The sequence below is a fragment of the Phyllostomus hastatus genome, unplaced genomic scaffold, assembly GCF_019186645.2.
Source record: "Phyllostomus hastatus isolate PE091 unplaced genomic scaffold, TTU_PhHast_1.1 phas_contig_150, whole genome shotgun sequence".
Lineage (NCBI taxonomy): Eukaryota > Metazoa > Chordata > Mammalia > Chiroptera > Phyllostomidae > Phyllostomus > Phyllostomus hastatus.
Window position 1 is genome coordinate 25,345,358 of NW_025333611.1, and position 22,552 is coordinate 25,367,909.

Consider the following 22,552-nt stretch of genomic DNA (forward strand, 5'->3'; position numbering starts at 1 on the left):
AGCATTCAGGTGTTCATTGGGAACAGTCATTTTGTTCCCGTGACTCTTCACTAAAAAGAAAGCACCCTAAGTGTAAGTCAGTCACCAACAGAACTTCAGCAACTGCAGAATGTAATACCCACTCTTATTATAGGGTGCTGTGTTTTCTGTCTTTCTGCCATGTGTCGTTAAAAAATGGTGATTCCATATGGTTTTCCTTTGAGTTCTAACCATTTTCTCGTAGCCCAGCTCTTTTAGCAGTATCATAGGGTTGCATTTGCCATTGAATACCATTCTGCGTTCATCCATTTCTTCCAGTGGTGTTCATTATAAGGCCACGATAGTCCTCATATTTGTGTGACAAAAACTGATTTCTTTCCACTGATGTCTGTGGTATACTTGGCAGCCTTCCCGTGCTCACTTCTTATCTGATGTAGCCCAGAGTGACTGCGTGAAGGGGTGCCAGATCCTTAGCCACACTTCTGTCAATCCATTTGTTCATTTAGTTTTAACTTTCTCTTCTGTCATCTGTAGCTCACAGTTCAGTGGACTGATGCTCTTAATTCATAAGTGAGAATTTGGGAGTACTGTTGTAGGTTTTAGACTTAATACTGTTTTCCACTTATATAATACTTACGTAATGCTTTTCATGAAATCTCCAGTTTTCTTGAACGAGAAAAGAATGAACTTTTATCAGGTGCCAGCAAGATGCAAGCACCTGAACTGTAGGTTTGACTTTCTGTGTTCTCTTTTCACAGCACACACATGGGTGGTGTCCTTCCCAGCTTACTTATGAGGAAACTGAGGCTCAAAGTAGTAGATACCAACCCAGATCACACAGCTTTTCAGTGCATGTTGGTTTGATCACAAACAGACTCTCTAATCAACCCCCGACTCGTGCACGACTTCCCCTAGAGCCTGTGGCACCCTTTCCACGGGGTCGTCAAGAGGATAGAGGAGATTCTGTTCCTGAAAGCAGTTTAACACCATAAAGTACTACAAATGCTATTTAATTTTAAATACATACACACATACAAGTACTACATATGAGAATTAGCATTTCAAATCTTTAAATATTGCACTTATTTTCCGTAAACTAAATATACAAACAACTGGCTGGTCCCTAAAAATAGACGTCAGATGACAGAGATTGGCTGAGCAGGACCAGGAGCATCTTCCGAACAGAAGCCAAGGAAGTTCTGCTTCCCTCACACGTTGCTCCGTTCACTCACCGCAAAGCCTTCCTGCTTCTCTGTAAAACCTGGGCCCAGAGCAGCTCCTCCACAGTGGCCACAGGTCCCGTTCATCCGAGTGGCTCACCTGCAGCACAGTTAGCTCCCATTATCCTTTAGTTGTAGGCTTTCAATATGTTCTCAGTCCCCTCTCCCAGATCCAGCAGGGAGTCATTGCCTTGTGATACGGAAGCATCCAGAAATTCTTCCTGACAGTACTCAGAGAGCAGCGTGAACCCCTGGGGCCTATTCCCAGAACCGGGATGGTGGGAATGCTGTCCTGTTGACTAAGCCTCCTGGGTGGACGAGGGTTGGCAAGGCACCGTAAACTTTATGTGAGGACGGAAGGAGCTCTTGGGTTTAGTGACCTAGTTACTTTGAGTGACATTTATAAAACAAACTGTCATTCTGTAACTACCTTTTAACTTTTATTCCTGAAACAGAACAAAGATGTTACTTCATAAATATAATTTCTAACCATGTTGATAACCAAAACAAGTTTAGTTTACTCTGTGAATTTGAGTATATTTGTAATTGAGATTTAATACACTGAGTTCTAACTTACTGAGCTCCATACACATCCCATAGTTTCTGAGCTCCAAGACATCCATAGTTTCAGTGACTTTAAGTGAAACAATGGACCACAGAACAACACTGAATAGCTACATTATTTGAGGGCCTGCTATACTGTTATTGGCCACAGCTATAACGAACAACAAAGGGACAACTAACACCCAATTGAAGGGTCTTCCTCATTGCCATCATCCCTTTTAGAGAATAGGCAGATTGTGAAAATTTTAGAGAGAAGTAATGGTGTGCTTACGAACTTTCTTACATAGGTGATAAATAACACCGTTTTTAATATGTATAGTTCCAAAAGGTAAGTGTAAGTAGATTGCCACCACTCACATTTTTGAAGAACACATAACCAGAGAAGGAATGGGTAGTCTCCAGAAACTCTTTTTAGAGACACTTTCTAGTTATGGAAAGGTACAAGGTCAGAAACTTTTGAGTTACACAGCAGTTTTGGTGCTAAAGTTAGCCTGTAAGATGAAAACTCCGTAGGAAAATACCACATTGGAAACTGTCGTATGATCTATTATGAAGCATTTCATTGTTAAGGATCACTGTTTTGTTGGTGTATAAATATATAAGCAAATGCGGCAAAGTGTTAAGAATGGTAAATACAGGTAAAGAGTATATATGCATTGTATAAATCTTTCAACTTTTCTGAGTGTTTAAAAATTTTCAAAACAAAAATTAGGAAAAGAATGTTTATGTTTAAACACTAGACCTGCACTCATTTGGTGAAAAGTCTGCAAAATGAAAAATGAGACCTAGCAGAAGAAGCAGATTCCCATTTTCCATCTTTTCTCCAGGGCACATCTCCAAGTGGGGCGGACAGGATGGTCCCTGCTATTGAAAGCCTAGTGCTTATCCAGTCACACTGCAAGGCAGACGGGAGAGCCACACACAGAAACGTGTCTGCCTCGGTCTCTGCTACGTCATGAGAAACTGTGGTTTTGGCTAGGGTGGCACTGGGGATGAGAGGTGTCGGACCAGACGCCCGCTGTAAACAGCTTTGGCTCAAGCGGGGGGCTTGAGGAGAATTGTGGTGAGATATGATTAAATTTATCAAGATGCCTCCCAATATATTAAAATTAGGGGAAAAAGTTGATGTCCCAAGCAATTAAAGGTGTAGGAAGAATCTTTTGGGGGTGATCTGTCTCTTGATTGTGGTGTTCGTTATACAACTATCTATTTAGCAAAACTCATCAATAGTGAGTATTATTATATGTAAATGTTATTTATAATCACCTTCATAAGGTGAAGTGAATTAAGGTGATTATAAATATAAACAAACCCTAAACAACAAAACATTGTAATTTCTAATGAAGCACAATCTTTTTAGGGGATACTTAAAAGGAAATGACCTCACCCTTAATTTTCCATAAAACAATTATTTGAATATGTTTAGGTAGGTAGGATGTTTGAATGCTTGCTAGTACTTGAAGCCAGAGTTTAGTGGAGTGAGAGGCTAAGAGAACTGTATTTTGATGCTTATTTTTTTTGACAGTTGTGACAGCTAAATGACATCACTGCTTTCTTCCTTTCTTAGCCCTGGGATGAGACCAGACGTGAGCTCTCCTCCGTCCACCTCCGCAGCAGCAGCAGCAGCAGCAGCGGGACCACCTCCCAAACTCTGCCTGGTGTGCTCTGATGAAGCCTCGGGATGCCATTATGGGGTCTTGACTTGTGGAAGCTGTAAAGTCTTCTTCAAAAGAGCAGTGGAAGGTAGTGTGTGTTTTGAAGAGTTTTGTTTTTCCTTTTTTTGGTTCTTATTTCTCAAAGTGGATTTTGAAATTTCTGTTATAGGCAAAGCTCATTAAGCCTAGAAATCAGTACAGGTGGGAGAGGTGGACGGTGGCTCCGAGATCTCTAGTGGGAAAGAGAAGTTTTAAAAAGCAACTAAGAACAATACTAGAATAAACTGAAGGGAGGGAGTCTGGCCAGAGCACAGAAGGTAACTGTACGAAAGTGGTATCCTGTGAAGTGGCGGCATTGGGTTTGGACAGTAGCATAACCCTCACTGTATTAGAATCACAGGCTTTGATTCCCATAAATTAATTGGTTAAAGTCACCAACTATTTCAGTCTGACAAAAATGAGTAACAGAACTGGGGGGACAAAAGGGTGTTTGGCTTTTGGGCCAGGGCACGGTGCTGAGTGGTGTAAATACAACAGGAGAGTTGACCCCTGCCCCCTGGGAGGTCATGGTCTGTGTGATATGCAAGCTGAGCTGACGAGGCACCACAATTGCAGAGCAGAGGGGCCAGTGATGAACTGCCCAGAGGTCAGGGAAGAAGGCATTTTAGAGGAAGTGATTCCACTCTACAAATGTTGTAGTAACACAGACTTCACCCTTGTTGTAGTCTCAGCTTGCGGACAAGAGCATCAGCTCTTTAAAGGAGAAATTGCTTTCATAGCAAATTATTACCGGAAGTCACTGGTATATTTCTAACAGCACCAGTGAATCCTCTTGGGAAAATTATGTATTTCGGTCATCTGGAAAGCAGTTGGAGGGCCATGTGGCCTCAGTAAATTACCTAAACATTACTCTGATTATATTAATTTTTAAAGAAATAATTATTCATTCATAGTAAGAGAAGGATTATTATTTTTTGGCTAGAGTTCTGTTTGCATATCCTTAAAAATTAGGTGAGTCATTTTCTTGTTTGAATTACTTTTTAAAAACATTTTTATTGTATTTTTTCCATTATCATTTTACACCCCTTACACCCCCCCCTCCCCAGTCCAAACACTGTTGTCCATGTCCATGAGTCCTTTTTCCTTTTTGCTGGATCCCTCCACCCCCAATCTCCCCCACCACAGAGCTGTCAGCCAACAGTGACTCTCTGAGTCTCTCTTTTGCTTGTTAGTTCAGTTTGTTCATTAGATTCCACATATAAATGAGACCATGTGTTTGTTTGTCTTTCTCTGACTGGCTTATTTCACTTAGCATGTTCTCTAGGCCCATCCATGCTGTTGCAAAGTGTAAAATTTCCTTCGTTTTTTTACAGCCAAGTAGAATTCCATTGTGTAAATGTCCCATAGTTGTTTTACCCACTGATCTACTGATGAGCAGGCAGGTGGGCTGCTTCCCTACCTTGGCAATTGTAAATAACACTGCAATGAACATAGGGGTGCTTATGTTCTTTCAAATTAGTGTTTCTTTGGATTTCTTGTATTCCCAGAAGTGGGATCCCTGGGTCAAGAGGCAGATTCACTTTTAATGTTTTGAGGTATCTCCACACTGCTTTCCACAGTGGCTGCACTAACCTGCATCCCCACCAACAGTGCAAAAGGGTTCCCCTTTTTCCACATTCTCACCAGCACTTGTTGTTTATTGATATATTGATGATAGCCATTCTGACAGGTGTGAGATATCTCACTGTGGTCTTAATTTGCATTTCTCTTATGATTAGTGGCATTGAGCATCTTTTCATATGTCTATTGGCCTCTTCATATGTCCTCTTTGGAAAAGTGTTCAGGTCCTTTGCCCATTTTTTAATTGGATTATTTGTTTTTTTGGTATTGAGTTTATAAGTTCTTTATAAATTTTGGATATTAACCTCTTATCAGATATATTGGCAAATACGTTCTCCCATTCCATGGGTTGTCTTTTTGTTTTGTTCATGGTTTCTTTTGCTGTGCAGAACCTTTTTGGATTGATATAGTCCCATTAGTTTATTTTTTCTGTTGTTTCCCTTATCTGGGGAGATATATTGGGCAAACTATTGGTACAAGCCATGTCCAAGATTTTACCGCCTATGTTTTCTTGTAGAATTTTTATGGTTTGGGGTCTAATGTTTAAGTCTTTAATCCATTTTTAATTTATTCTTGTATGTGGTGTAAGAAGGTGGTCTAGTTTCATTTTTCTGCATGTATCTGTCCAATTCTCCCAGCACCATATACTGAATAAACTATCATTAGCCCATTGTATGTGCTTGCTCCCTCTGTCAAATATTAATTGACTGTAAAGGTGTGGGTTTATTTCTGGGCTCTCTGTTCTGTTCCATTGATCTATGTGTCTGTTTTATACCAGTACCAGGCTGTCGTGATTACTTGGCCTTGTAGTATAGTTTGATATCAGGTATTGTGATTCCTCCAGCTTTGTTGTTCCTCCTTAGGATTGCTGTCGGATTACTTTCTCTGATACATTAGCAAAGTATAAAATCACTCGTTGCCCAACTTAGAGCACAGGGATGCAGGTTTTGGCCAGTTTAGTAGCCCCGACTATTGAGTCAAGTCTTAAGTAAAGCCCACTCCTGCTTAGTGAAATGGCTCTGACAAAGTAGTGACAGATACTATGCACAGCAGACGCGAGGGAAGGAAGCCTCCTCTCGTCCTTACTTTATTTGGTTCAGCACTTTCTTCACTGATGAGTTACTTCCACGATGTAAGTGCAGTGGTGATAGTAACATAGTATTGCTGTGCATCACAGATAATACTGATGTTGATTTCTGAAAGTGAAATTCAGAATGAGACAGTGAGCCTTAAAAGAAATATGGTATTTTAAAAAATATTTTTCACTCTCCTCCATTTTAACTAAGTATTCTTTAAAACAGGGCTATAGATTGAAATACCTGCAGGGACCAAGTGTGTCATTCTGGCCGTGTGCAGTATGGCTGGGGGACAGAGGGCAGTCAGTGCTGGTTGGGTGTGAGTGTGCCCTACTGGACAGCGTCCGGTGCAGTGGGAAAGGGGAGACGTGGCTAACCGTGCTTCGCAAATAAAAAAACACCACTGCAGACTACTTGCCCTCTGGTCTTAATCCCTGCTCCAGAATTAGATTCTTGCATTTGTTTTTAGGTAAAATTTAACTGAATATTAGCTCCACTGTTTTCACAACATTTATTATTTAAGTATTTCAGTGAAGTGTGATGGCTAGATTACACGATTAATAAGAAAAGTTTAAGTGTGGACTGTGTTAAGCATCCTTTACTGGGATTTTAATGTTCTCAAGGTCCCTTTCAGGTCTAAAATTCTGTAGTCCTTTGATAACCTATTTAGACATGATGAAAATGTTTTGAAGCCCAGATACATATTTTTGAGCACTTCTTAAAAATTATAAAGATGTAACTTGTATGACTTGTATTACACTTAGCACTTCATTTAGAAAATCTTCCATAAGTTATCCCCAAAATTGGCATATTATAATAAATACCCAAACATTTGACTATTTTTAGGAAATTTTCATAAGTTTTACTTATTTAATGTCCATGCAACCCACATCAAGGATATTTTGAATTTCTTATTCGATATTCTGATAGTCTCTTTTCTGCACACAGAAAACAACTTTGGGTAGCTCCAGTACTATTGGTGTTATGCGTTCAGTGGTCTTTTCTCCCCTGAGTCCCTTTTTCTTATGCTCCCTTTGCGCAGAGGCACATTTGATCTGGTTGGTGGGTCATAATGGAGATGGGCGTGAGCTGCGCACCAGGTACTGTGCTTTATGTGTCGTACCACTTACTGACAGCTGAGAACTCTCAGATGCTCCCATGCTCTGGGTCTGATGGACTGAGACCCTGAGGCTCAGGGAGTGTAGCTGGCAGAGCTAGAACTGAAACACAGCTGTCTCCAGACAGGCTCTTTGCCTCAGTGTCACCCTGACACCCTGAGAGGTGTGTGACAAAAACCTGTCACCTGGCAGTTTGTGATCTAGTCAGGTCCTGGGTTGAAAGCGAGAGCATGGGCATTGTTTGATAGCCGTCCTCTATTCAGTGCTTATAATGTGTTAGGCACTGCAGGAGAACCTTCTCCACAATTGCCTTTAACTCTTACAGAAGCCCAGCCAGCCAGGTGCCAGCCAGGTGCTAATTTTCCAGAGTTACAGATGACGGGTGGGGACTCAGAAGAGTTAATAAACATCACTGAAATCCCACAGGCAGGAAACAGAGCTGCGATTCTGATCAAGGGCTTCCTGGCACCTATCAGTGCCGTTTCCACTGTACCTCACTGCTTTTGAGAGCAGGTGGAGAAAGGTGCTCAAGCCGGCAGTCACAGTTCACCCTGAAAACTTAGATACTTCAAGTAGGGTATACAGACTGCAGAAAACCCTGGAACATGCCCTTTGCTGTGTTACCCATTTCCTATACCACTTTGATGATCTTGTTCATGTCTATGTATCACTGTCCTTTCTATCTATTAATTATACTTTTTATTTTAATCATTGTTCAAGTCCAGTTTTCTCCCTTTTACTCCCAATCCAGCCCACCCACCCAACCTCCCCACTTCCCTCCCATTACCACCCTCCCCCTAGTTTTTGTCCATGTGCCCTTTAAATTTGTTCCTGTAAACCCTTCCTAATTATAATTTTTTAAATCCCCATCTGAGAATATGTTTATTGATTTTAGGGAGAGGGAAGGGGCAAGAGAGACACACATAGATGTGAGAGGAACATCAATTGGTTCCCTCCCGTAGGCACCCTGACCGGGGCTCAAACCCTTTACCCTTTGGCACAAGACAATGCTCCAACCAACTGAGCCACCCAGCCAGGCCACTGTCCTATTTATTAAGATTTTTTTGAGATCATTCTTTTTATTAAAAACTTTACTATCCCTATTGTATTACCTATTGCTGTATAACAAATTACCCCCGAAATGAGTAGATTAAGATGAGGCATTTATTGTGTCATACAGTTTCTGAGAGTCAGTAATTTGGGAGCAGCTTCTTAGCTGGGTAGTCCTGGGACACTTGTGAAGTGACGTTGAGACCACTGGTGGGGTGCACTCACCTGAATGAAGGGTTGTTCCCACCCCATTCACACTGCTTCTGGCAGGAAGCTTCAGCTCCTCACTGCGGAAGCCTGCTCCAGGGCTGCTGTCAGCATCACAGCTGGCGTCCCCCCAACAAGTGATCTGCCAGAGAAAGTGTGACCAACATGGAAACAGGGTCTTCGTAACTTAGTCTCAGATATGACATACTGTCACTTCTGCTGTATTTTATTGGTCACACAGACAATCCTGACAGAATACAGGAAGGGACTACAGAGACCATAGTGGCTATCCTGGAGGTCAGCTACCACACCTATCACAAATAGAAACTAGAATCAGTTGCCAAAAACAGATTTTAACCACAAAAATAAATATGATCCAAACAAAACAATGCTAAGAAATTCCAGTTGGCCGGAAGGCTTTTCTCCTTCATGTCTATTCCACTAGTTAGAAAGGGAGTTTACCAAGTAGTATAAGACAAAGGGAGACCCCAAACTGAGATATCCCCTTGTCGTATCAAAGGATTGACAAGGAGTGACTATTAGTGGTTCCTGTCCATGCCTTGTAAAAAACTGACCACTCCTTATAAGACACAGATTTGCCCAACTTCATACTAATAACCAGATAGGTAGGACTAATTTTAACTTAGATACAATCCCCCCTCCCCACTGATCCTGTAGCTCAGATTCTTAGATGTGCCTAAGACATAGTTGTACCTGGGATAAAGAAGTTATTTTCAGCATAATGTACACATGCTGAAGTTTTGTTTGCATATGAATAAAGCATTAGAATGTTTTGTTTTTAGCGATAAGTAATTTCTTTCAGTTGTCTTTCCGAGTAACTGCAGGATGGTGATTTGGTGATACTCTTATGGAGTAGAAATTTTTTATAACTGTTTCAACTATAAATACATCTGTTGTTCCTACTTTTGCTTTAATAGAGGATAGACCTACTGGGTTAATGCTTGCACTTTAGTAAAGCAGCTACAAACATACATTGTAGAAAGGAATCGAAACAGCTGGTGCAGACATTTGGTATTAGAGGCCAGTTCTGGAACTGGTTCATTAGTCAACTCTGTGGCTTATTCGTCACAAAGAATTGAACCTGATACAGTTAACCATCTACTCAGAACTAATGCTTAACGAGCACTGTGATTTATATTAGGAAGAAGTAAATATAGTTTATTTTCACCCAAGGCAAGTATTAGGTTGTCCTATGCATAGAGGATTTTTTCCTAAAAATCGGAACCATATTCAACCTAGTGAATTGATTTTTTAATTTTCTTTGAACATGATTTATTTTTGAGGAGAGAAGTGGTTTGCAGTCTTTTCAAGAGCATCCCCTCTAGTGGAAGGTGCATGGACTCTTGGTTATCTGGGGTATTTATTTAGCTGTGCTGACTTTGTGTAGGAGGGCCCTTTGTTTTTGCCTGGCCAGCAGATCCTCAGAGTTTTTTTCAACATTCAATAACCAGATTGAAAGAAAATAACAAGATTGTGCTTATGGGGGCAGGCCATGGAGATTTTCAGTCTTTTCCTTTTAAATTTTCCATGAAAATTTTTGCCAGGGGAAAACTACACTTCTACCTCTAACACATCTTCTGGTACCCAATTATTTAATAACTGGGCACCACAAGACTTTGGACAGTAGTGGTCTTTTAAAATCTGTGGTCCATGATGATGTCAAACATTCTTATATTCTAAAAGCATATGAAATAATTAACAAATCTCTTTAAGATTTATATATAGTAGATTAGTTTGCAAAATCTGTGGTTCACCTAACTAGTTGAGGGCAACCTTAACTTTCAAGATGAAGTGTTTACCTGTTGCTTCATTTAAAACTGGGACAAGGAACAGTTTATTTGCATGTGGTGGCATGAAGCTGAATGAAAGTCATTTTCCCTTTGGGACTCTCACAGTATTTTAAAGCCTGTCCCCTTTGTCTTTAGTCCTCCTGAGCATCAGGTCAGAAGTCATCATAAAATAGAGATTACAGACATCTGTAACCATTAAAGGGAGAAACTGTGGAAAGCACGGTCCGTCAAGAAAGCGGTGCCCCTTGACGGGGAATGATGAGAAAGGGGTGAGAGAGCCTTTGTGGGGTAGTGCTCAGCTTCTCAGTCGGAACGCTAGTTACGTGTCTGGTTTGTGAAAATGTTTTAGGCAGTTCATTTATGATTTGTGCACTTTTCTATTTGTATGCTCTGTAAAGTATGTTAATGACCTGTGTTTAATTTGTTGACCAGCATAAGAAAGATTTTTTTAGTTGACCTTTCAACTTTGTAATGGCAGCGTGAGCAAGCACACCCTACCTCCCGTCACCAGTGCCTTTGCTGCTTGGCTGTGTTCCACCCAGAACAGAACAGAATAGTCACTCTAGAAAAACCCCCTTTCACACCTGTGACATTTTAACAGTACCTTTATTTTCCATACAGGACAGCATAATTATCTTTGTGCTGGAAGAAACGACTGCATCATTGATAAGATTCGAAGAAAGAACTGCCCGGCATGCCGCTATCGAAAATGTCTCCAAGCTGGAATGAACCTGGAAGGTAATGTAAAGACCTGAAAGGAATTGTCTCTTCAGGATATACAAAGTTTACTCTTTAAAATATCAGTAAGCAGATGTGATAATTTAGTTATTATAGTATATATGTGCTTGCCTAGCACAGTTTTATATTATTGCTCAATAAAAGTAGGAAATTTTTAATGAAATTTCATATTTTGCTTGTTGATTCACCAGCTCTTATTACTGAATTCAGTATGGCCAGACTATATACTTAAACAATTAAATTGCATAATAATTATGTAATTACATAATTACAATACTTGAGGCAACATTACTGTGATCTTCAGAGATGGGGGGAACTCTTCAAGGTACCCTGTTTATGTAACAAGTTTTATAATTAATACTCTCATTTACAAGCTTTAGAATTCTGCTTTAATTGGAACTTCAAGTTCCATGAAGGTGATGATGGTGATCTAGTGACCCATGTGCTCAGAGTTTCTTGTGACAGTAACACTTTTATGCAGCAAGTCCTCACCAGGAGGGCAGGCACCACAGAGTAAAACAGTGCCTGTGTTCTAGGAGCTTACTGTCCAGTTGGGGTGCAGAGGGAAGTCACAGAATGGTATGGCACACTGCAAAAGGAACACAGCCACACAGCATGAGGAGGTTCACCCAATTCTGTCCTGAAAGGCAGGGAAAGCTTCCTGGAAGAAGCTACATTGAATTTGAAATCTAAAAAAAAGCTGTGTAGGAATTAGGTGAAATAAGGGCAGAGACATGATCATGTTTGTATGTTAGACAGACTCATCTCCTGTGAGACACCAATTAAACAGAGAGTCAAGCGGGCTCTGGCTGGTGTGGCTGAGGGGATTGAGTGCTGGCCTGTGAACAGAAAGGTTGCCAGTTCAATTCCCAATCAGGGCAAATGCCTGGGTTGCGGGGCAGGTCCACAGGTGGGGGCGCACGAGAGGCAGCCGATCGGTGTTTCTCTCTTTCTGTTCCCCCCTTCTCTCTCTAAAGATAGATAAAATTTTTTTTTAAGGAATAGTATAATTCTGTGCTTGCTTCAGCAGCACAAAGACTAAAAAATAATTCTTATTTGTCACTAAAACAACAAAAAGTATGACTACATTTAGTAAAAAAACTACCGAATCCATGTTGTAATCTGATTACAGTATTCCAAACTAAGTCAAAGATAAAAGATAACTTTAGTTACTTTATATATAATATTACTATGAAAATGGATGCTTTAGGTTTATAGTCATCAATATAAATCTCTTATAAAAGGGAAATTACCCACTAATAATTTATGTCAAGAAATGTAAAGGTTTTCTCTTTACCCAAATGTTTTTAGTCCCAAGTCGTATTCATTATTAGAGGCAAAAAAAATGGATTTTTCTGCTGTTAGAACTCATGCTGTCTTCAGCATGTGATCTGCTTTGTCATTTTTCTGTCTTGGTAAGAAGGGAACTTTGTGCAAGGGACTAAACAGTATAGCTCTCTTCTCTCTATATATTACCATAATTGAGAGCAACCCTAAGCTACAGTTTCTTGTGTGGTATTATAAGCTTAGATTCTTTTAATTGATAATAAAAGTAATTTGCATTATATAACCAATGAAAATTTGACTTTGGAGTGAAAGACAAATTACTTTATGGAAGAATTATGAAAGTGATTTGCTTAGACTGCTTTAACATAGTATTTATTATTGTAAGATAATTTTGTATAAAGTAATTAGACTAGAGAAGTAACTGGCTTATTTGTAGCAGAAAAAATTTTTTCTCATTTCATCATGAGTGTTAAATAGAAGATTTCTACTCTTTCATTCTAAATATTTTCAGAAGTTAAAACATCTCTTGAATAAACTTTGCCACCTCCACTTTCCCATCACAACTAATTTCTGTGTGTTTTTTTAAATGCCCACAGCTCGAAAAACAAAGAAAAAGATCAAAGGAATTCAGCAGGCTGCAACAGGAGTCGCACAAGAAACTCCTGAAAATCCTGCTAACAAAACAGTAGTCCCTGCATCGTTGCCACAAGTCACCCCTACCTTGATGTCACTGTTGGAGGTCATCGAACCCGAGGTGTTGTTTGCAGGGTACGATAGCTCTGTTCCAGATTCCTCTTGGCGGATCATGACCACACTCAACATGTTAGGTGGACGGCAAGTGATTGCAGCGGTGAAATGGGCAAAGGCATTACCAGGTAAGATGCAAAAGATGACACAGCTAAGATGCAAACCTTTGTACTTTCCATTTTTGTGCTTTATGTTGTGATCACTATGACATGTCTAGCAGCATCCGTCACCATACACAGGTGTTAAGATATTACCGACTCTTCCCTGTGCTGCACATCACATCCCCATGACTTACTCATTTTGTAACCGGGAGTTTGTACATCTTACTTCTCCTCACCTTTCCCATCTGTCCCCGCTCCCCTCTGGCAACTACCAGTCTGTCATCTGTTTCTGTGAGTCTGTTTCTTAAACAGAAACACTCTGGCTTTCCATCATCTGGTCCCAGGATATTTCTCATACTCTGTTATGGGAAAGTGGAGAGTCTGCAATACAAGTTTTATACTGCCCTCTGCTTTTCAGATTATTACTCAGAGCGTAGTAATTTCCGGTGGGACAATGTAACATCACAAGTAGAGTTGCAGTTCCTCAAAATTCCTTTTACACTTAAGTAGGGGGAGAAAATGTAAAATTGGTAAAAATCAGGTGTAGTGACACTGTCAGAACATACTAATATAGGCTATTTTAACTCTTCCCTGCCTTTACAAGTTGGAAGGGATTCAACAAGCTGATGCTCACACAGAGATACAGAACAAGTGTGATGTGACCCCCTAGCACCCCTAGCTTGTCAAGGTGGAAAGCAGCATAAATATCAGGGAAAGGTTTTTAATTTAATGTCCCAAGCCAAGACTCTTGGCTTTCCTCTTTACTAATTAGCTTATATTTCCTTAAGAGTAGCCAGTTTTTGTCACCTTTTCCCAAGTTTTTGAACATTGGATGCTGTTAAAAAGCACCGAGGGCCCTGGCTGGTGGCTCAGGTGGTTGGAGCATCGTCCCATACACCAAAGGGCTGTGGGACCATCCCCCAGTCAGGGCACACACCCAGCTTTACGGGTTCCATCCCCGGTCAGGGCGCATACAGGAGGCCAGCGGATCGCTGTTTCTCCCTCACACTGCTTTTTCTCTCTGTAAAATCTGAAGAACATACCCTCAGTGAGATTTTTAAAAACATGTAAAAAGCACTGAGGGCTTTGATCATTAACATGTCACATGACCAAGGAAAACCGAGCCCTCCTAGAGCTTCACCTCCTCTCTGTTAAAGGTCCCCCAAAACAAGGCTGACTTGAAGCCAGGCCTTTGGCAGTGTCCAGAGATGGTTCTTCTCTTTGGCAACTACGTGGGGGGGGTGTTGTTTTTAATCATTGTTTAAGTACAGTTTTCTGTCCTTTACTCCCATCCCTCCCCACCTCCCTCCCATTTCCACCCCCCCCACCCTAGTTTTTGTCCATGTGTCCTTTATATTTGTTCCTGTAAACCCTTCCCAACTACAGTTTTTCCTCACACCTTTGTTTCTCTTGCTTCAGGATTTAGGAACTTACACCTGGATGACCAAATGACCTTGCTGCAGTATTCATGGATGTTCCTCATGTCATTTGCCCTGGGATGGAGATCATACAAACATTCACATGGGACCATGCTGTGTTTTGCTCCTGATTTGATTATTAATGAGTAAGTCATTTTCCCTGTATTCATAGGGTATTGTAACTAGCTGATTGTTTCCAGATGGACTATTCTGGTCATTCAAGACTGGATCAAATGCTTCCAGGTATCTTGGAGCTGGGCCAACTTGAAATAGAGTCCTTTATCAGTGTTTAAGGCCAGCCAGGTATAACACATTGTAGACATGACATGTGGCAACACTATGTCCCAGGGCGTACTTAAGGATGTTATTTAAACAGTACACATCACTGGGTTAGTAAAGTCTATAGCCAGTAAAATGGAGTCTTGCAGTGCATTTTAATTACATAACCCTATCCCAGTAAGGAGCAGCATGACATAACTCATGCTGGTCCTGCTTTCGGTGGAGACAGTTACAGACGAGGACGTGTAGGCTGAGGGGGTGGGAAGCAGAGGTCCAGAGAGGAGAGGTGTCTCTTTGCATGGCAAGGGTCACTCAATCTTCATTACTTCGGAAGAATATGGGAAGAATATTCTTTTTAATCAGGAGAGAACCAACCAAGCTTCAAGATTTTATAAGTCAGCTGTTCCCTCTGTGGTCTTCCAGGCCTGTGCTTCCCTCTGTGAAATAGTTCAGGTGTCTGGTCCCCCTCAGCTCGGTGCAGTGCTCTCCTAAGTGGTTCTCTGCCTCCAGTGTAATCGCCATCACAAGGGCTAATGTTTTCTTCCCTAAGCACAGTGTGCACGCACGTGCCCCAGTGCACAGATGTGCGCAGCCTTTCCGCACAGACCACCCCGTGCACTCAGCGTGGTTTCTGGCTTCCCTTCTCCCACTGTTCTCCATCGCACACTCCTTGTTCCCACTCCCATGAGCCATCGTTCAAACACACCCTCAGTTCACGGTGCTCATGTCACTGCGTAAGACCTCTCCACCCTACAGCCTAAGCTCATCACTTTCTACCTTGTAATACTACCCACAGCTAACCTCCTGCATTAGAACACAAACAGGGATTTCATATTCTTCCCAAGTAAGGAACATTGACCCTTGCCATGCAAAGAGACACCTCTCCTCTCTGGACCTCTGCTTCCCACCCCCTCAGCCTACACGTCCTCGTCTGTAACTGTCTCCACCGAAAACAGACCACACACACCCATGGTGAGCGGAGTAAAATACAGAGGGGAATTTACATGGGAAACAAAAAGGATATCTCTTTCATTGTGAGCTCTGTGTACTTAGTGTTGACAAATGTTCAAAAAAAATTAATGAATTCTTATACCACAGTATTGGAATAGTCCCGTTGCACTCCATCTATGTGAGTCACGCATCATCAGTGGTCTGTTTTCAGAACTGGATGCCATATGAAAACATTGAAAACGTTAAATATGTCCAGAGTGGCAAGGAGTTTACACATTACCCTTAGTTGATGAACAGGAGATACTTGGAGGAAGGAGGAAAGGAGGCATCAAAGCAACAAGGACAGCCTAAAGGGTATTTGGAGGAGGTGAAACAAACATAACTCTAGTATCTCGGGGGGTGGGGGGGGGGGTGGCTTTACGATGTAGTAAGCTTGCATGATTGTGTTTTAGTGGAGACTAGATGGAACTAGCTCCAGATATTTTAAAGGAAATTCTTAGGCATTGCACAAGTAGTAGCTAATTCTAGAGTCAAGACACATTTTCTTTATGCTACTACTACTAGGTAATTCTAAGACCATGTGTCTGGCAGGATAAATAGGAACTACCTAAAGCAGAAAGTTCAGGTTTTCCCCTCTATTAGGATAGCTGCATGCAAAACTAGTCTAAAACACCAGACTAAACTATTAAGTTAAACTTAGTGCTGCTTCTCTCTTGGTAACACTTATTTCCCAGCACTGTGTTGTATGAGTACCTACCAAGTGCCTGATACTATTAGGAGCTTGAGCTATAACAGTGAATACAATAGATGATGGCCCTGCTAACATCCTGATGGGGAAAAAGCACGTGGCCAAAATTATTTTGGAGAGCCATGATATAATAGTGTGACAGAGGGGAGGAGAGAGAGGCGTATGCTATTAGAGTTTGGGAACATAGAAGACCTCTCTAAATAGCTGAGCACTAAATAGAACCTGTTGTTTGAAAAGGAGGGCATTCCAGGCAGAAGAAATGAGGGCAAAGGCTGGAAACAACCTTGGCATGTGTGAGGAACTGAGAGAAAGCCACGGAGGGTATTGTGTGAGCTTAGAGAAGTGAGCGGAGACAGAGTCAAGCAGAACTGTGTATGCCACAAAATAGAGTGTAGATTTTATCCTAGGAGCCAAGAAGCCTGGGAAGGTTTGAGAGAGAGGGTTAACATGATAGAGAGAATGGATTAAAGGGGAATGACAAATACTCATCACATCCATAACGTGCATTGCCTGGGTCTATAGCAGAGAAGACAGGCAAGGCTTCACACCTTTATCACTTCCATTCCAGCTGGAGAGACACAGATAAACACCAAATAAGTAAAATTTCAGATTGTGATAAAGTTTTTACTGGACAGAGCTTCTTATCAGATGGAGTGGCTAATGGCCTCTGGGAGGAGGTGTCATTTTGACCTGAGACTCGAAGGAGAAAGGCCATGTCCCTGCCCTCAGCTGACAGGCGCTGTCTCGTGCTCAGCCAGGCCAGGTCTCCATACGGACACTGAGGGGTGTCTGTGTCCTAGGGCGGGGGCACCTTGACTGCCTGTTGCCAAAAAGACGACTATTCAAACCAGGGGCATCACAGTTCAATAAGCTTTGTTTGCTCAAATTTTAAATTAACTGATAAATTTATATGGCTTATATGTAAACTTGAAGACATTTAAAATCTCTAAGTACTTGTTTGTTTCAGAATCCAACCATGCTTATTTATTGTCACTATCTAAAAACACAATTTTAAGTCATTGGAATTTTAAAAACTGAGTGGAGAGTTCTATGATATACCAGTTCAGCCTTCTGTTATAAAATTAACCTAATTCAGGGTTTTTGTTTTGGCAACACTCACATTGAGATTTAAACAGTCACAGCATAGCTTGATCGTGCCACATGCCTTCCTTACATGAAGGTGGGAATCACAGAATTGTTTTCTCAGTGCTCAGCTCTACTGCAGGATAAATGGCTTAGACAAACAGCAGTTTGGAAAAGGCCATTCTGACTTCTTTTTGTGTGTGAGGTGGGAAGGCCTTCTCCCTTTCTTTCAGCTCAGTGGGTGTCAGTGCCAACCTGGTGTCCGCGATAGGCAGCACTGGGTGTCAGAGAGTGTGAAGCCAAGGTCTGACCCTCTGTGTGGCTAGTAAAACAGTTTTTCATCATTGCCCTTAGGTCAGAAAAGTTGTAGAAAAACTTTTTTTAAATGCCAACCAGAATGATTTCTTTTACTCTACTACATTGTAACTTTGTCAAAACTACCACATATTAGAAACTGAAAGATAAAAAGATAACCTCCCAGGAAAGGAATGCTGAGCTCCTTTAGGGCCTTGGGGGAGTGCCTCCTAGTGAGAGCAGATTTTAGGTGTGAAGAGCCATGGAGCTCCTGTATCACCACTGTGGCTGGTGCCATTTGTGTCTGATCCATGTTATCATATGAAGAAATAAACTACATCTTCAGTTGAAAATACCAACTTTTTTTCTGTTAAGCCCAAGATCACTTTCTGTCAAAAACTTTAAAAAAAAACAAAGCAGATACTGAAGTATTTTTAAAAACTATGAACTGGGCCCAGATTCAGACTCTTAGTGTCATTTAAAAAGTTAGGAAACTTTACAGATCTGTTTGGAAATCGTAGTTGTGATAACGACTGTTGAGAATCCCAAATGAGAATTTATTTGGCACCTTTGGTTAGGAGAGTATTCAGTCACATAGTATCTGTCAGAGGCAGATTGGAGTATCAGAAAGCCTGGCGCTGACTGTGACCCTCTGCATAACTATAAACATAGTTGTCTTTAGAATGGAATGCTGTGCAGAAAAGTACCTTTGGATTTTCAGAAGGGTGGGATCTAAAACTTACCTACAAATATTCAAATGCTACCATAAAACCTTGATTTAAATGAGCATATGGTAATAAAATCTGTAGGAATAATAAATTTCTAAACACTCAAGTAAATAAAACAATACATGGCATGCATGATAGAAAAGTAATTTTCCCAATGTAAAATTAGGTTATTCAGTAGTTTCTTTATATGCTCGGACCCAAGAACAAGTTTAAGGAAAAATTTTTAAAATTCTGATCTATAAGGAATTAACATTAACAGTCTTGTACTGGGCTGTCTAAAAAAAATCTGTATTTTTTTTCCATAAAATAAAACACACATTTTTCATTTTCACCAGTAACTTTATTGATTTGGATATTTTGAGTATGCCAGCTATTTCCCACATGGTATAATGTTGATTGTTCTCAACTTCAAGTGGTCTATCTGACCATGGAGCATTATCCAGCAAGAAATCTCCAGTATGAAACTTCCCAAACCACTTTGGACACATTTAGTCAGTCACAGCACCTTCTCCATACACTGCACAAATCTTTGCATTTCAGTTGCATTTCTACCTTTCCTGAAATAATAAAGCATAGTACACCAGAAATGTTGCATATTTTCTTCCATCTTTAATATTAAAATGGCTGCCCAAAAATTCACCAATTTTGATGGTTTTTTTAAATGCACACTGATATGACAGCTGTCACGGTACAATCTAACAAAATTGTTTCAAATGAAGTTAAAGACAACTAAGTGCTACTAGAGCCATTGTATGGAAAAAGCAATGGACTTTTTGGCCACTCCAATAATAGATTTTCCTTTATGGGTTCATAGTTTTGCAAAATAATACCTAAAAATCTGTACTTTTTTTAAACAAGTGCTATTTATTTCTAATTCAAACACTGATATTTGTCTTCCACAGGGAGAGGATGACTCTACCCTTCCTGTTTGATCAATGTAAACACATGCTATTTGTTTCCTCCGAGTTACAGAGGCTTCAGGTATCATATGAAGAGTTTCTCTGTATGAAGACCTTACTGCTTCTATCATCAGGTTTGTGGAACACCTCTTCACTTCTAAAACTCACTTCCAAATGTGTCAAAAACATGAAATACAGAAGTCTAGAAACAAAGGTTTATTTGTATACATAACCTGAATACTTACACCAAGTCTGTTATTCTCTGCTAGTCAGACTGTCACAAATGTAACATTTTAGAGGGCACAGCCCCTGATACCTCGATCAGTATGGCCCATCGGAGCCATGGAGAAGTGTGGAGGGATGTGAGCCACACAGGGGTCTCAGCTGAGTCTGTGTGTCAACTTCCTCCTTCCTGTGACCTTTGACACCACCCCTCTAGGAGGTAGACTAGTAGATTTCTCTACTACATTGTTACTGTGTCAAAATTTTACTTACACAGTGAGTACTAACATGTATAAGACAGTGCGGGAGGTGGGGGGAGAGACATCTTACAAAATGTTCTTGATTAACATTAGAGGCTCAGTTAATGCAGCCCTGGGCCTGGACTGTCGGGAGGAGGTGGTCTGGCTAGAAACCAGCAATAGGAATCTGTGTCTGGAAAGTTTAGTGACTGCTCTCAGCTAGCAAAGGACTACTCGATAGTATCTTGTCTGTATGAGTAAAATTAGGTCATTTTTGACATTTTCAACAATAAGAACGTGAATCAGTTGGTAATAAACTTTAGGTCATTCTATTAATTTTATTAGGTTAGTGTTTATAAAATACTGAGTTTTGATGGCTGAATACCCTTTCCAAATACAAATAAGTAAATTTGCAATTTGAAAAAAAGTCTTTATTCCAATAGTAAATGTATTTTCATTATAAAGATGTTAAATAACTTTAAGCTATGGGTAGTGCACATAACTAAGCTTTTATAATGCTTTTATATTATCTGTTCTACAAAAACTCATTTGGTGTTCATGGATTTAAGGAGTCTTAATCATAATCAAGGCTAGGAAACTTGTCACAACCCATTAAAAAACCTAAAGGTAAAGATCATTACTAGAGACTCAATTTTATGGTTACCCTCAGCAGTACACTTGAAGTTAGCTTGGTGTTATTTGAGTAAACAAAGTTCTGATCAATCATGATTTTGACATAATATCCAAGTATAAGCCAGGACCAAGATACTAACCAGTCTTATTTGTAAAAAAATATGGTTAAAATTTTTATATATACCCGACTTAAACTATAGTTAAGAAAAAATAAACTGAACTAATACATATCACTGTTCTTAAAAAGAAGAGAAAAAGACTCATAAGGATGAAAATACATGCCCTGAGATGTAATTAGACTTCCACTCTGAGAGAATGCCAGAACAGCGCCCTCGCCTCCCACCGAAGGTCTGGACTGCACACTGAGTGCAGGTGGGAGCCCACAGAGGTGAGATGCACTCTGCAACCAGCTCTCAGAGGGCATCTGCAGGACCTGGTACGGCGCTGTAGTTATTAGTAAGTTTAAAAACGAGGTTGGAAATATAACTGAAATGAAAAAACAATGGATGGATGTAAAAACAGATCAGACGCACATGAACAGACATTTCAACTGAAGTTCAAATTATAAACTTAAAGAAATTAGCCAGAACAAAATTGTTGAAATGCATGCATGTATGTACATATATTTATATATGTGTTGTGTGTGTGTAAATGAACAAGGGAACAAGAGACATGTTTGAGGGAGGAGGTCTAAAACAGTGTTTCATAACTCAGTCTCCATGTCATAATGAACATAGAAAAGGGCATTGTACAGTGGAGCACACGGAGGTCGACGAGTGAGGGCACTGGAAACCCGAACCCGTTGGTGACCCATGCACAGGGCACCAGCTGGAAAAGCTCTGGCTTTACATAAGCACCGCAAATCCAAAATGGATGCTGAAAGAGATGGGAAAAGGCAGCACACACAGAGGTAATGGCTGAAAACTGTCCAGAATTCTGAAAAGACACCAACCCTATATCCAGGCAGTGCAGTGAATTCCGCGTAGTATTATGTATTGACAAAATCCAACTGACTCAACAGCAAGGTTGACAAGGAGATCCCTGAACAGGCAGAGAAAAAACATCTTCAAAGGAGAAGCGATTTCACTGAACAACAGCAACTGAAGAAAAAGGAATGATGTTTTCAAAATGCTAAGGAAAGAAAATGAAGGTGAGCTTCAGTCTCAGCTCTGACAAGTAAACGGCTTGGAAATTATTACCTAACCTCACAACAAGAAAAACCTGATGAAGCTGGAAATCAGTGGCTTTTCTTAAATCCGTCAGAGGGTCGAGATTACAAGGCAAACCACCACCTCAAAATCTGTAGAATAGGCAAATACGGAGAAGCACAGCCCAAGGTCAGCTTCAGGGAACAGAAGCTACTGAAGTCAGTGACTGGTAGGCAAACTTGTGGTAGCTCTGATGAATTCTGAAGACCCAGTGAGCAGTAGCTAGAGAGTTAGCTCCTGGGACTCAGCCTTGAGAGGGGGCTTGCCTCCCCACACTGACTTGGGGTTTACCTCTTGAAGCCCGGGTTCCCATGGTGAAGACCTGGGAAAGGTCCCCTCATGTTTCTGCCCGCTGAGGGAAACTGCTATAACAAAGCTTTTATCTGCTCTGGGAGAAGGGGCAAATTCATAATTTTAGCCCCTCTATGTTTCTCTGTTATACAGGGCTATCCAACCTGCAGCCACCAGCAGCCCAGGATGGCTGTGAATGCAGCCCAACACAAAATTGTAAATTTACTTAAAATAGTATGAGGGTTTTTTTTTTTGTGATTCTGTGTTGCAATGTATTTAATGTGTGGCCCAGAGATGCCAAAAGGTTGGACACCCCTTGAAAGGGAAGGGAAAAAATGGGTTCAAGAAGCACTTCTTCAGGACACAGCCCAGGGGCCGGGCCTACT

At 40.8% G+C, this 22,552-nt stretch overlaps 1 protein-coding gene across 6 annotated transcripts in view; it reads left to right on the forward strand.

Moving 5' to 3' along the window:
* NR3C1 (nuclear receptor subfamily 3 group C member 1) overlaps positions 1-22,552 on the forward strand; it is a 100,505-nt gene that overhangs the window by 67,616 nt on the left and 10,337 nt on the right. For 5 of the 6 annotated variants that reach the window (XM_045819415.1, XM_045819407.1, XM_045819380.1 and 2 more), the window contains exons 3-7: positions 3,331-3,509; positions 10,922-11,038; positions 12,922-13,200; positions 14,593-14,737; positions 19,577-19,707. In XM_045819415.1, coding sequence (XP_045675371.1) covers positions 3,331-3,509; positions 10,922-11,038; positions 12,922-13,200; positions 14,593-14,737; positions 19,577-19,707 — 851 coding nt within the window. The remainder of the gene's footprint in view (positions 1-3,330; positions 3,510-10,921; positions 11,039-12,921; positions 13,201-14,592; positions 14,738-19,576; positions 19,708-22,552) is intronic. The other variant, XM_045819389.1, reaches the window with a different exon arrangement.